The following is a 15,000-nucleotide window of genomic DNA, read 5'->3' on the forward strand; positions in this document are numbered from 1 at the left end:
TAAACTGTCTCTGATTTTATTGTCTCTTATCTAGTAGTAATAGTATGAGGGACAATCACTTCTAAGGAAAGGGAAGGTGTAAGTATTATGCATGGACAAGGCTATAAAAGATATGGTTATAAAGGATTCTCTGGTCAGAGTGGCAAATACTCTTATAGGTTGGGGTATTTTACTACTATCAAAATGTTGAGGAATTAAACCCTAGGTATATAGGTCAAACAGGATTTTTCCTTTAGTCTAAATAGAGCATCAGTATTGTTTTACAGATATCAATATTAGTTTAACCAATATTTTAACAGTAAGAGGTATGCTAATAAAATAAAAAGCATGAAGTAATATCAGTATTGAATTCAGAGGCTATAGATAAGGTGTAAAGTCTAAGGATATTAAGTATATTGGGTTCATGAAACTAATTTTGAATTATTTAAAAAAATTATTTTAAAACTTTAGCTGATATATATAATAATACTATTTAGAAGGCACACAAAATTTAAGTTTTATTTTTATAATGTGAAGAAAAATTAGTATAGGATTTATATTAGTTTATGGGTTTACTAAGGTTTAAGGGACAGAAAAAGAAAAAGGATATTAGGAATTAACAAGGACATCCAATACAGGAACACTGATGATTGATTAAAAATTTCATTAGTCATGGATTTGTTTCAAGATTAACATGGGCTAATTAAAAAATATTAATTCAATAAGGATTAGATTAATTTTGGGCATAAGGATTAAATTTATTTAAGTAAAAAATACAAAATAAACAAGACACTATTGTTGTAAGCCCTGGAATAATGAAATAACAACAACAATAATGATTCTTTTAAAGACTTATGAAAATTTTCTATTCTTATAAGCTATATAGGGTTAAGATACATATTGGGAAATTAACAGCAATAGCAGAAGTGGTGTGAAAGAATACCTTCTATGGAGTAGATTTTAAATCTTATTTATCACAAGTAGATTAAATGTAAAGGTGAGAGATCAGGAATATAAGTTATAACGGTTCAATTTCCAATTTAAAATATGTGCTAATTAATAGCCCTAGATGACCATGGTGGAAGTTAAATTACTATAATTTGATAATTTTAACTACTTTATAAAAACTATCTTTTAAAAAATTCAAAAGTGCGAGTAGAGCAGTGTACACACGATACCCTGAGGTCTAATCTATTATTGATTAGATTAGGATTATTTCTAACTTTTAAAATTTCATATATTTCCATAGAACATAATTCACATCCATATCTATTATTTCTATAAGGTTGAGCTCTTCTTATAATTTCCCATTTAAGGCTAAAATTAATACCATTATCTTGTAACTCCCAAATTTTACTTGCCAATGTCGTACTATTTGCCTTGTGTCTAAGTCTAAAAGAGGACCTATGGTTATATATTCTCTGTTTCACATTAATACTACATCCTATGTAAATATAATTCTGGGTTATTGTACTACTAATGCATCTGTACACTACGTTACGGGTGCAACAAATACCTAATAAAGGACAATGGGACTTATTTCTGCAGTTGCACATGGTGGTGCTATCAACCCCACCTATATTATTTCTAATATCTCTATTATTATTATTACAATTATTTACACTAATATTATTTGTCGATTCCTCAATTCTACTATTAGGTATATATTGATCATTTCCATCATTACCTAACTCGTTTCTTGATGTGCTATCAGTTAGAATTATTCTAAGTCCCTGATTTTGCTTTTGTGAGGATCTTTTTTAGTGATTTCGGTTGTTTGTAGCTTTTAATGATTTTATGTGTGTGTAAAATTTCCTTTAATTTGGGATCCTTATGTAGCATTGGTACATTTTGTGTGATGATGGTGCAGGCTTCTTTGTTTCCAATTACTTTCCAATTAGCCTGATTACCTTCCCCTATCTAGAACTCCATATTTTACACCATAGCGAAGACATGATACGATACAGGTAGAGAGATTTGAAAAATTTGAAAAGAAAATACGAAACCGGTTATTTCTCCCAAAACAATGTTACTATACTCAAACTTTTATAACATTTTCTCTCATAACGATTTAAATATATACTTTAAACATATGACACAAGCCTTCTGTAATTTTTTCACACTTTTTTTATCTTATATATATATATATATATATATATATATATATATATATATATATATATTATTGGGTCTGGGGAGAGTAATTCTCTTTTAGTACCTAATTATTTAACAGATCCACCAGTAAAGTTTAGTTTCCACTCATTTAGTTGGTTGTTCTTCCTAAAATCTTCGTTGCGTTTTGCAACCTTTTCAATAGTCGGTGACACTGCGTCTGTGTTATCCGAGTTGCGTTCTTTTTGTATGTTTGTGTGCATGTGTGTGAGTCAGTGGGTGTGCGCATACCATGTATGTATGTATGTATGTATGTATGTATGCATGCACGTGTGTGTGTGTGTGTGTGTGTGTGTGTGTGTGTGCGTATGGATATATGTATGTATGTATGTACGTTTGTATGCATGTATTTTGCATATGCATGAGTTTGTATGTTCGTGTTTGTGTGCTTTCATTTGTGTGTGTGTGTTTGCATGTGCGTGTGTCTGTACCTCTGTCTCCTTGTGTGTGTTGTCTATTCATATTTCCTGTGTACCTATCCGTCTATATGTCTGTATACATTCATATTTATTTACCTAGATATATGTACATATACATATACGTATACATACACACGCATACATACATACATACATACATACATACATACATACATACATACATACATACATATATCTACTTAATAGCCCAGTCTGTCATACTGGCCATGACGAAGGGAAATAGCCCTGAAACTCGAGTCGTCTTTATATATTTATATTTATATATTTGATCCTTTATATTGAACACTCAATATTTCATCTACATTCAATACTTTCTTTCATGGTCCCATCCATTTTTATTTTATTCTATTTTATATTATATATTGTATATTATATTATATATTGTATATTCCATATTCTATACCCCACATTGGTTCTGCAGGAATATAAATAAAACATAAAAAACAGACAGTGTTGGAACTCTTTTAAACAAAATAATATATTCCACTATACACAATCATACAAAAAAAACCCTCCTTTTTTGTACTTATTTTTACTCGCATATATATATATATATATATATATATATATATATATATATATATATATATAGTTTTAGGGAAAAGAAACAAGTTTCATGAATTCAACGATAAAAATCCACTATCACATATAGAACAATTAATAATTAAAAGCACAATAAATGAGTATGATATAAAACAAAGTAAATATCATAAGATAAAAATAATAAATAAAGATAATAAAATAAAGATATTATCTTTATCTTTATCTTATGATATTTATATTATACACATTTATTGTGATAGATAGATAGATAGATAGATAGATTGATAAATATATATATATATATATATATATATATATATATATATCTTTTTTACTGTATCTATATATTTACACACACACATATATATATAGTATCCTCACAAGTATTTCAAACCCACTCATTTATCTTCCTTTCTAAGAGTTTTGATGTCCAACTTCCCAAGTACTGCACTAACCAAAGGTCCCAGGATTTCCTTTCCTGTAGATAAGGCGTTTGTTATTCCATATATTATTTCATGTCTTCCCAAAAGGGTTAATTTTCAAAAGGCACATTAATATACATATATACAAATATCCATCTACAATTCTATGTGTGTGTGAATGTATGAGAGTGTGTGTGTGTGTGTGTGTGTGGGTGTGTGTGTGTGTGTGTGTGTGTGTGTGTGTGTGTGTGATTTATTCCTGAAAACGATCGTTTCTCTCTATCTGTGTTCCATCACACTCAGGTGAGATACTGTGGAATTGGTTGTGGTGCATACCACGGTGAAACGATTGTCTGTCTTGTGATTTTACAAGGGTATTTCTCGGTAGCTAAAACATTTTTCACTCGGTTGTAATTATATATTTGTATGTAGATATGCCTTTAGATTTGTTGCAGGATGAAGCGGCTTTTATGTGAACACAGTAGGGCACGTGGCAGTTTTGATTTCCAGAAATGAAGGAAAGCATTTCAGTGTTTGCTTGACCTACCTTGTGTAATAGTTAATCATTCTTATGTTATGCCTTAACTTATCTCTGCAGTGAATTTTCCAAATGTATGTATGTCAATTGTCACATGTTTTATTTACTTGTGCAACACACCCAAATTAGGGAAAAGTTACGTTGCTCACGAAAAGATTTAAATATTTTATGTAATATTCTTGCACAATGCACATTTATGGCATTTCTATTTGTACACATACTGGATGTGCGTTTATAGAAGTTTAAATATATATATATATATATATATATATATATATATATATATATATATATATATATATATATATATATATATATATATATATATATTACAAATTAAAAGGGTAAAGGATTATCAATTTATTAATTAATAAATCAATTAACAATTAATAATTTTTACCAAGCCCATCGGTATGAAAGCACCATTATTGGTGGAGAACTTATTTCATGTCTGCATTGAGCAGAATGATGGGCCTAAAGTTATCTATGGCGTCCCCCTTGTTTGGATCTTTCTTCAGCAGCGTTACCGCTCCTCGGCTCACAAAACCGGGAATGCTCCCGTTCTGCTGCCAGTTGCAGTACACGGCCGCCAAGACGTCTCCAAACAAGTCTGGCATACAGTTGTAAAGCTCGTAGGGCAGACCATCCAAACCCGGAGATTTGTCCGTCGAGCAACCCGCCATCGCGTCCCTCACCTCCTCCGCCGTGATGACCCCTTCGCAGCACTCCGCCTCTCTTGCCGAGAGTCGTGGCAAGCTGTGCAGGTAGGCACTAAAGTCCACCCTGCCTTCTCGCTCCCCACTCCTCCCAAACAGTCGGGCAAAATGCCGCTGAAACGCCTCGCACATCTTGCTCGGCTCGAGCAATTCGCGCCCCTGTTCGTCTACCAGAGACCGGATGGTGGCTCTGTTACCCCGCTGCGCCTCCGCCACCCGGGCCTCTCGTGCGGCTCCAACACCTTCATTCCTCAGAGCACGCATCCTTGCCCTGACAGCACACCCTTCGTGTTTAGCATTGAAGTATTGGTCGAGGCCCGCGGTTCATGGAGTCTGGTCTCACTAATGGCTATGATATCCAAATTGTGTGACTTGATGTCATTTAAGAGGTACCCTTGTTTCCAAGGCGACCCCAAGCCACGCACATTTACACAGCCAATCTTCACCATGATTCTATCAAAATTTGTGTTTTACACACGAAAGGAGAGAGAGAGAGAGAGAGAGTTACTTACTGTCCGAAAGTTCTTGGCTCTTGGCCTCACAACCTTCTCTCAGAAGGTTTTTGTATAGTTTTCTTAATGAATATTTCTGGAATCTCCCTACTGTATCCGGGTAGAGAGATTTCAGTGTATCGTATGTGCTCCGTGTTACATGTATGATTTTGATGTGTTGTGGTGGTGTTGTGCGTGGGTGATTGCTTGCTTTCGTGTCATTATCTGTTATGTTAGTGTTTGACCTAATGAATTTCATTAGGTCTAGATTGTTTGTGTTTATCGCTGTCAAACTTGTTGTAGGGTTCTGTGTTGGTGCGTTTGTGTTGGTGTTTTTGTTTTCTGTGGATGTGTTGGTTTCGGGGCTGGTAAACCTCCCCGCTTTGTTTGTTTGTTTTTCCGTTCTTTTTTTCCCCATTTTTCTTCTTCCCCCCGTGGCCACTTGCCAAGCCTCTGTGTCATCTTCATCTGACATGTCGGAGGAATCGGAGGGTGGGAGGGGAAGGGTGTTGGGGTCTATTTTTGTGTGGGTTGATTTTGTTGTTGGTGGTGTTGGTGCTGTTTCGTGACAGTTGTGATGTGGTGTTTTGGTTTTTGGGGGTGGGGTGGGAGTCTTTTTCGTGTTCCCTTCTTGTGGGGTTGTTGTTGTTGGTGTTGGTGGTGGTGATGGTGCTGATTCTGTTCTTGGTGGTACTGGTGGTGTTGTTGTTTGGTTCGGCTGTGTTGCTGGCTGCTGGCGTTTTTCCATTTCGTTGTACAACTGCTTGACCAGTTGTGCATATGGCGGTGTAGGCAGTAATGCTGTTTTTTTCTTGTGCTTTTCTTATGGTTGTTGTTGTTGTTGTTGTTTTTCTTTGTATTGTTGCCGTTGTTGTTGCCTTTTCTTCTGGGCTACTGGGCATGTTTTTTGAAGGTGAGTTTTGCTACTACAAACGTAGCAAACTGGCCTTCTGCCTTCGACGAAAACATGAAAAATTGAACCCTCTGTTAATTGGATTCTATGTGGAATTTTTTCCCAGTTTGCTGGATCAATTTGTACCAGGAGTTGAAATACTTGTGAGGATACTAGCAGGTGCCGGCCTATCTCCGAGATGCAGAAGACATTGTAGTAGTTACAGGAAACGCAGAAGAAAGAAGAGAGAAAACTTGTGAGAAAGAAACTGACTCTGAGAAGTTTATGTGATTTATAACAATCAACGTATGGCCATTTTCTGGATACGGTCTAGGATATCTTGAGTGCAGAAGTATTTCTACGGAGATAAAGTATCTCTATTGTTTTGTGACACTCACCGATATAGTTAGGAAACGGTGCTAGAGTGTTAAGGATGTTCTAGCTGTGGGGAGACCTCCGTGGCAATGAAGTGTTCATTTGAACCCAGTCTGATGATTTTTGCTGTGTACTATTCATCTTTAAGTAAATATAAGGCGAGAGAACTTTATGCATGTTAGAATACTCAACATTTATATAGTAACAGATATATGCGTAACTTGTAATTGAAATATCGTAATAAGTGTATCAATGCACAGCAGGACTGTTGTCACATGTGTATGTTTCAAAACACTTATTCTGAAATAATGTACGGAATGTTAGCCGAATGTCAGAAATATCTCATAGAAGTTTGGATGAAAATATTAGGACTCTTCTAGCATTGCTATTTGTCTATAAACTCTTTCAACTTCAAATATTCTAAATTAGTTTTATTTATTTACATCGTCATCTAAATGATTCCATGTATGTCAGATATTATCAACACCTTTCATTAATCCACATATATCTTTTTGAATAATGGCTCACAATTAGTTTGACTGATAGCATATTAATAAAGACTACAAAACTGACGTAATAAAGGCATAATATTCACTGTTTATCGAATCGTCATTCACCTAATCAATATAGAATGATCTAACCGATCTTAAAAGCTCCCCAACAGAGATCTGCTATATTAAGGACTAACCAGGGGACCTAAGTATCCTCAAGACATTATCTTCCATAAACTACTGAAAGTGTTAAGACTAATGATACAGTAATTTTAGTACTCTATAGCGATAGTTTTCAATGACAGAACTGCAGCTCAGTATCTATGTTTGCAAGTCATTCTCCATTCCTAATGTGTTCTTACCGAAATAAGCCTACAAAATTTTCCATTCAGTTTATTTTTAAGGCCACACCGCATTTAGAGAACATACTAATTTATTTTCGCAATGAACACCCATTGCTATATCGCCATATACACTCACTTTCGTTGTGTTTGTTGTCAATCTATTTGCCCCAAGTAATGGACCATGCTAATTGCAACATCACACTGCTAAACTCAATAATTCATATAACACACACACAAGCATCATGTTTCTCCATTCTACATCGTAAATGATGACAAGAAGTATACTTTTAGTGGCACACAGGAATAATCTTCAAGAACTGCCATGATAACAATATTGTACCATTTTACGCTGAAATAGATATCAATGACATAGCTCTAAGATGATGTGGATGAAAGCTTCCTCTGTCAATTTTTCTTTTTTCGAATTTCTATTCAGACGATCTGTTTGTTTCTTATACATTCTAATCAATGAACCCTTTTAAATTAATCATTTAGATACATTACAATCCAACTTTATATCTAAATGAACAACCACAATTTATCGTTACGCAAACTATATATGCATTGCTACATAACAGACATAACTATTCATATACTTCTTACATTTAACGTACACAGTTGTTATACTCAAGTAAACTATTCACCTCCCTCTTGTCTTATACACACCCAATTAAAAATAACAACTATTCTAAAATCATCCTCATACCGACAATGTAAAGTTATCCCCCTTCAGAAGCACCGATTTGTAATGGCTGAAAATATTAAAGTAACAATAAACTTATATTCATGAAAAAAAAAATAATAATTCATACTGGTAAATATCATGCACATACTTATTTCTTGTAGTCGTTCAGGGTGATACATCCTGTCCTTATTTGGCATGAATTTGTATATCAAAACTATTTGAAACTGTTTCATGGTTATACATAAAACTACTTCATGGTTGTCTGATCTTCAATAAACAAATGCAGTGCCCGTATGTATAGTTTCATATAATCGGTTGGAGTAGCAATAAGAGATTAGATTATAAACACCTTTAAAACAGCGTACAAAATCGTCGATCTAAAATGGTAAGAGGCAATACGTAAGTGTCAAAATTTTCAGTTACATCTTATATATTAAATAGGCATTTATGTACGTATAAAATACGAGTGGTATACATGTCCTGGGTCAATTTTGTCCGTAACTTATCTGTCTAAATATTTAGGTATCTTTTATATTTCTATTTTTAATTGTTGCAATCACTGGTCAGCAGTTATGCTGAAGGACAGTCTTGACGAAGTTTTAATCGAATGAATTGATCACAGTATTTTTTAAAGCCTGGAACTTATTCCTTTGCTCGGTTTTGCCGATCCATTAGGATACGATGAAGTTGACATATCAAAACTGCTTGTCGATTGGTGGCGGAGTTCAGCCACATACATAAGACACATATACGCACACTCATATCTAAGTACGTATATATATATATATATATATATATATATATATATATATATATATATATATATATATATATATATATATATATATATATATATATATATATATATGTATATATATGTATATATATATATATATATATATATATATATATATATATATATATATATATATATATATATATGTGTGTGTGTGTGTGTGTGTGTGTGTCTGTGTGTGCGTGTGTGCATGTGTGTATGTGCGTGTGTGTTTGTGTTTGTGTATATGTTGTACGTAAATAGCGGGCATCTTTCAGTTTCCGGCTACCACATCCACTCATCAGTATTTTGTCGACTCAAGAATATATTAAAAGTTGCTATGGAATTAGATCCAGGTGATTAAAAAGCTTTTCCTCTTGCCAGGTTAGTACACATTCGCCCATATATATACGTACATGTATACACTGCATACGTACTTATATATACTTGCATTTATATATATATATATATATATATATATATATATATATATATATATATATAGGTGAGAAAGTTGGTATGTGAAAGCCCCTGGTTGGATGTATAAAAAATAAAAAAGAGTGAAAAAACAACAGAAGGCTTGTGTTATATGGTTACAGTATATATTTAAATCGTTATGTTAGAAAAATGTTATAAAATCTTTAGTATAAGAACATTGTACTTGAAGAAATAACCGGTTTCGTATTTTTTTTTCAAATTTCTCAAATTTCTCTATCTGTGTCGTATCATGTCTTCGCTATGGTGTAAAATATGGAGTACTAGATAAGGGAAGGTAATCAGGGATTTTTTCCGGTATAACGGTGATAATCAAAAATTTTGGGGATGACTAGGTTTGATTAATTTAACATGATTTGGTTTGGAACGAATAGAATGTTACAAGTGGTTAGGTTTTGCTTGATATTTTTGTCAATGAGGTGAGTTTCCTTATTTAAAAATGTTAGAAACGGTAAGTGTTGTCTTATATCTTTCAATGAAGAAGGTTTCCTTATTTAACCTAATCTGTGTTGGTGTTCCAATGGCAAATTGATAGAATGAGAAGATTACAAATTGTGGTAGCATTTGTCTTGCGCATTTCTCAATATGATCACTAAAGGGTATCATTCTGTATTCTGGGAATGCAATCTGCTGTCGATGCAGAGTGCACCTGCGTCTGAGCTATATCCCGTGGACTCTATGTAGGTTTGGCGGCAGCCCGCGCATCTTATGACATAAATCAGGTTTTCTGAAGCACAAGTAAAGTCAGATTTGATTTTGAATTTTTTCCCTTTTTGAAAAGGAATTCTGATCCTTCTAGAAGGTTTGGGCATGTTGCGCAATTTGGTCGACCACATTATTTAAAATTTTGCATGTTTTTTGGAAAATAATTTTGCCTTTGTGAGGATCTTTTTTAGTGATTTCGGTTGTTTGTAGCTTTTAATGATTTTATGTGTGTGTAAAATTTCCTTTAATTTGGGATCCTTATGCAGCATTGGTAAATTTTGTGTGATGATGGTGAAGGCTTCTTTGTTACCAATTACCTTCCAATTAGCCTGATTACCATCCCCTATCTAGAACCCCAAATTTTACACCATAGCGAAGACATGATACGATACAGGTAGAGAGATTTGAAAAATTTGAAAAGAAAATACGAAACCGGTTATTTCTCCCAAAACAATGTTACTATACTCAAACTTTTATAACGTTTTTCTCACATAACGATTTAAATACATACTTTAAACATATAACACAAGCCTTCTGTAATTTTTTCACTCTTTTTTTTATCTTATATATATATATATATATATATATATATATATATATATATATATATATATATATATATATATATATATATATATATATATTATTGGGTCTGGGGAGAGTAATTCTCTTTTAGTACCTAATTATTTAACAGATCCACCAGTAAAGTTTAGTTTCCACTCATTTAGTTAGTTGTTCTTCCTAAAATCTTCGTTGCGTTTTGCAACCTTTTCAATAGTCGGTGACACTGTGTCTGTGTTTTCCGAGATGCGTTCTTTTTGTATGTTTGTGTGCATGTGTGTGAGTCAGTGGGTGGGCGCATACCATGTATGTATGTATGTATGTATGTATGTATGTATGTGTGTGTGTCCGTATGTATATATGTATGTATGTATGTACGGTTGTATGCATGTATTTTGCATATGCATGAGTTTGTATGTTCGTGTTTGTGTGTTTTCATGTGTGTGTGTGTGTGTGTGTGTTTGCATGTTCGCGTGTCTGTACGTCTGTCTCATTGTGTGTGTTGTCTTTTCATATTTCCTGTGTACCTATCCGTCTATATGTCTGTATACATTCATATTTATTTACCTAGATATATGTACATATACATATACGTATACATACACACACATACATATATACATACATATATATATATCTACTTAATAGCCCACTAACTATTCTACCTATATATAATATATATATATATATATATATATATATATATATATATATATATATATATATATATATATATATATATATATATATATATATATATATATGTATATATATATATGTATATATATATATATATATATATATATATATATATATATATATATATATATATATATATATATATATATATATAGTTTTAAGAAAAAGAAACAAATTTCATGAATTCAACGATGAAAATCCACTATCACATATAGAAAAATGAATAATTAAAAGCACAATAAATGAGTATAATATAAAACAAAGTAAATATCATAAGATAAAGATAATAAATAAAGATAATAAAATAAAGATATTATCTTTATCTTTATCTTATGATATTTACTTTGTTTTATATTATACTCATTTATTGTGATAGATAGATAGATAGATAGATAGATAGATAGATAGATAGATAGATAGATAGATAGATAGGTTGATATACATATATATATATATATATATATATATATATATATATATATATATCTTTTTTACTGTATCTATATATTTATATATATATATACAGGAAAATTCATGAACATATATATTGACAAATGTAGAGTTGTATATGTAGGAATAAGTGATGTGTAAATATACATACATTCACACGCACACAAACAAAACATATATTGTGAGTTATATATGAGAAAGTTTACTCGAAATTATTGCGTGTTCGTAACCATATGTTACATAGTCAAAGGGTGTCAAGTGGATAGAATAACTTGTAGAATTCAAAATAACATCTGATAAACGTGTCACAGGTTCTGAATTCAGTGCCCGTTATGCCCAGTCAGTAATTTTTCATGACTGTGCGAATAAAATAAATTCCACAAATTTAAATAAAACCTAATCCTATTTGATCAAAATACTGCATCGTAGATCTTGAATTTTAATGTGTGAAGAACCCCTTGAAGAGTGTTAGCAAAGAGAAATATATTAAAATATCTTCGGAATGCCAATTGCCTATGTAATAATGAGTGATTAAGAGTAATATACATTCAAGCCTACCATTTCATTTCGGTTTTAAATACGAGGCGGTGATTAAAATTATATGGCTTTAGATCAGTTAATGCTGATTATATTCAAAATATTCCCTTGTCGGTTTGCTCACTTTTTGTAGTGGCCTTTCAGTTTTTGTAAATCCTATAAAAATAATCGGCATGTTGCTTCTCCAGAGAGCTCTTTCGCTATACCTGTAATACCCGAAACCTTTTAGCATCCCCTCCTACATAGTTCGCTGTGTTCCCCTAGTAATTTGTGTACTTTAAGAGTCGTCAGTTTCAACTTGTAAATTTATATTTTCATCTTAGGGCTCGAAACATAAAACTAAATTATTACATTAAATTTTAGATTTGCGTATCATTATCTGTTTGATGTAGAGTGTTATGTCTGCTTCATTCTTGAAAAATCTTTTTGGTTAAATAACAAACTCGAAATGTTACTGCAGCCTAAGGAAAGCTAAAATGAGATCTTCAAATTTATTTTTACATTTTAGGCTAGTGAATATTGCCGAGATGGCTGATATCGAGTAAGTATAACTTTATTGAAATATTTAAATGCCCCTTTGTTATGACACCTGTTATATAAATATCATTATAGAAATAGTTTTGTCGCCTTTCTTTTAGTGTATACTATCATCCCATCGCAGAGCTTAACGTGATATACAGACACTTCTTATTTACCCAGCCCCGGAATTTTACATTCCCGTAAACCAAACGCGGCATGAATTTTGTATACATGTGTGTCAGTGTATGTGTGTGTGTGTGTGTGTGAGTGTACGTACATGTTTGGGCACGTGTGCGTATGTATGTATATATGTGTTTGAGTGTGAGTGCGTATGTATGTGTAAGCACATGGAATTGTAAGTTTGTAGATTCCGAAAGAAGAAAATGTTCCATATTTTGAACATGTGCTAAACTATGTGATAAACCAGTAATTTCGCAACGAGGTGCATATATATGCAGAGAGGAACAATTAAGCCCACATACTTAGACTACATATGTTGCTAAAATATATGTGCGGGCATTCATATGTATAAATATGTGTAGATGCATACGAATGTATATATGTACGAATATATGTATGTATGTATGTATGTTTGTATGTATGTATGCATGTATGTGTCTATATATGTATGTCTCTACATATCTATCGATATATCCTATCGATATATCTATCTGTCTATCTGCCTGTATATCTATCTAGCTATCGATATATCTATCTATCTATCTAGCTATCTAAATATATATATATATATATAATAATAATAATAATAATAATAATAATAATAGGGACAAAATCCATAATTACAGGTAAAAACTCAATTAAAATCAATTTATAAAAAATTAAAATTAAATTCAGCCTTATAGATAAAATATATATAAAATATATAGTTTTAGGGAAAATAACCAAGTTTCAAGAACTCATCGATGAAAATCCACTATTACATATAGAAAAATTAACAATTAAAAGCACAATAAATGAGTATAATATAAACCAAAGTAAATATCATAAGATAAATATAATAAAATGTTTACACGTGTTTCATAACTAATTTTCAAATAGAAAGGAAATTTATATCGATTAAAATCAATTGAAATTATCGAAAATTAAATTCTATTCAAAAATATATCTAACCGTCAGATCTTAAGTAGAACAATAATTAGATATATATATCTCAACCAACAATAAATACCAAATGAATTAATATGAAATACTTATTTTAGAAAGATAGAAAAATTATTAAAAATATCAAAATAATAACCATTCAATAATCCTCCCTTCCTCCATTATAATAACATGTATATTATATACAAAAAACAGCTTACATAAATTATCATTGTTTTAAATTATCTTTGTTTTAAATACAATTTGAACGAAGTTTAAGTTTAAAATAATAAGGAAGATAAAATTAGTACATATTTAACCGGTGTAATAGTTAAAGCTATACTATTTAAATCTAAAAACGTTTATTTAATTATCAATAAAAATCAATTGAATAATACAAAAATACAAGAATATTTATTTCTACAAACGTAAGAATAAAAATATGAATGAAAAAATTATGAATGAAAAAATTAGGAAAGAAAAGAATTATCAAGAATAAAAGATTAAACTTTATATATATATACAAAGTTTTAATAAAAAAAATACCTTTAACGATATTATAAACAATAAAGACTAATTATTAATCAAATATTATCAAACAAAAATAATCGAAAATATAACAACACTATTCAAATCGAAGTTCTAATATTATGTAGAAATGAAACTATAACTTATAAATAATTTAGTGTTAAATAAGTTATCTATTAAAAATAATCTATGAAGAACCAAATGAATAACATAAAAAACAAGAATACATATTATTTTCAAATAGTAGAAAATCTTTAGCAAAGTAAAAACAGTACTTATCCATATTTCTCCGTAATTCAAACTGAAACTAAGACGTTATCTAATAGCTATAGTGTTTTAAGCAAGAGGTCGCGCGAAAATACTACGTTAAAATAGAGAATAGAATACGAAAACATGAATGAAATAATAATACTTAAAAAAATGAATGAAAAATTTTAAATTTATATAACTAACAACATAAAAACAATAAAAAACTATAGGTATCTTATAACACATATTAATAAAATTTAAATTCTAATATATAATAAATTAATAATAAGATT

At 31.2% G+C, this 15,000-nt stretch overlaps 1 protein-coding gene across 4 annotated transcripts in view; it reads left to right on the forward strand.

Moving 5' to 3' along the window:
- The window catches only part of LOC149134422 (membrane metallo-endopeptidase-like 1), a 238,691-nt gene that overhangs the window by 9,582 nt on the left and 214,109 nt on the right, over window positions 1-15,000 (forward strand). For 3 of the 4 annotated variants that reach the window (XM_089356557.1, XM_089356558.1, XM_089356556.1), the window contains exon 2: window positions 12,819-12,851. The exons of the other annotated variant lie outside the window; for it this stretch is intronic. In XM_089356557.1, the coding sequence (XP_089212683.1) occupies window positions 12,838-12,851 (14 nt within the window). In that variant the 5' untranslated portion in view covers window positions 12,819-12,837. The remainder of the gene's footprint in view (window positions 1-12,818; window positions 12,852-15,000) is intronic. 4 annotated transcript variants of the gene reach the window in all.

Source organism: Octopus bimaculoides, chromosome 8 (genome assembly GCF_046866305.1).
Source record: "Octopus bimaculoides isolate indiv1 chromosome 8, ASM4686630v1, whole genome shotgun sequence".
In the NCBI taxonomy this organism is placed as follows: domain Eukaryota; kingdom Metazoa; phylum Mollusca; class Cephalopoda; order Octopoda; family Octopodidae; genus Octopus; species Octopus bimaculoides.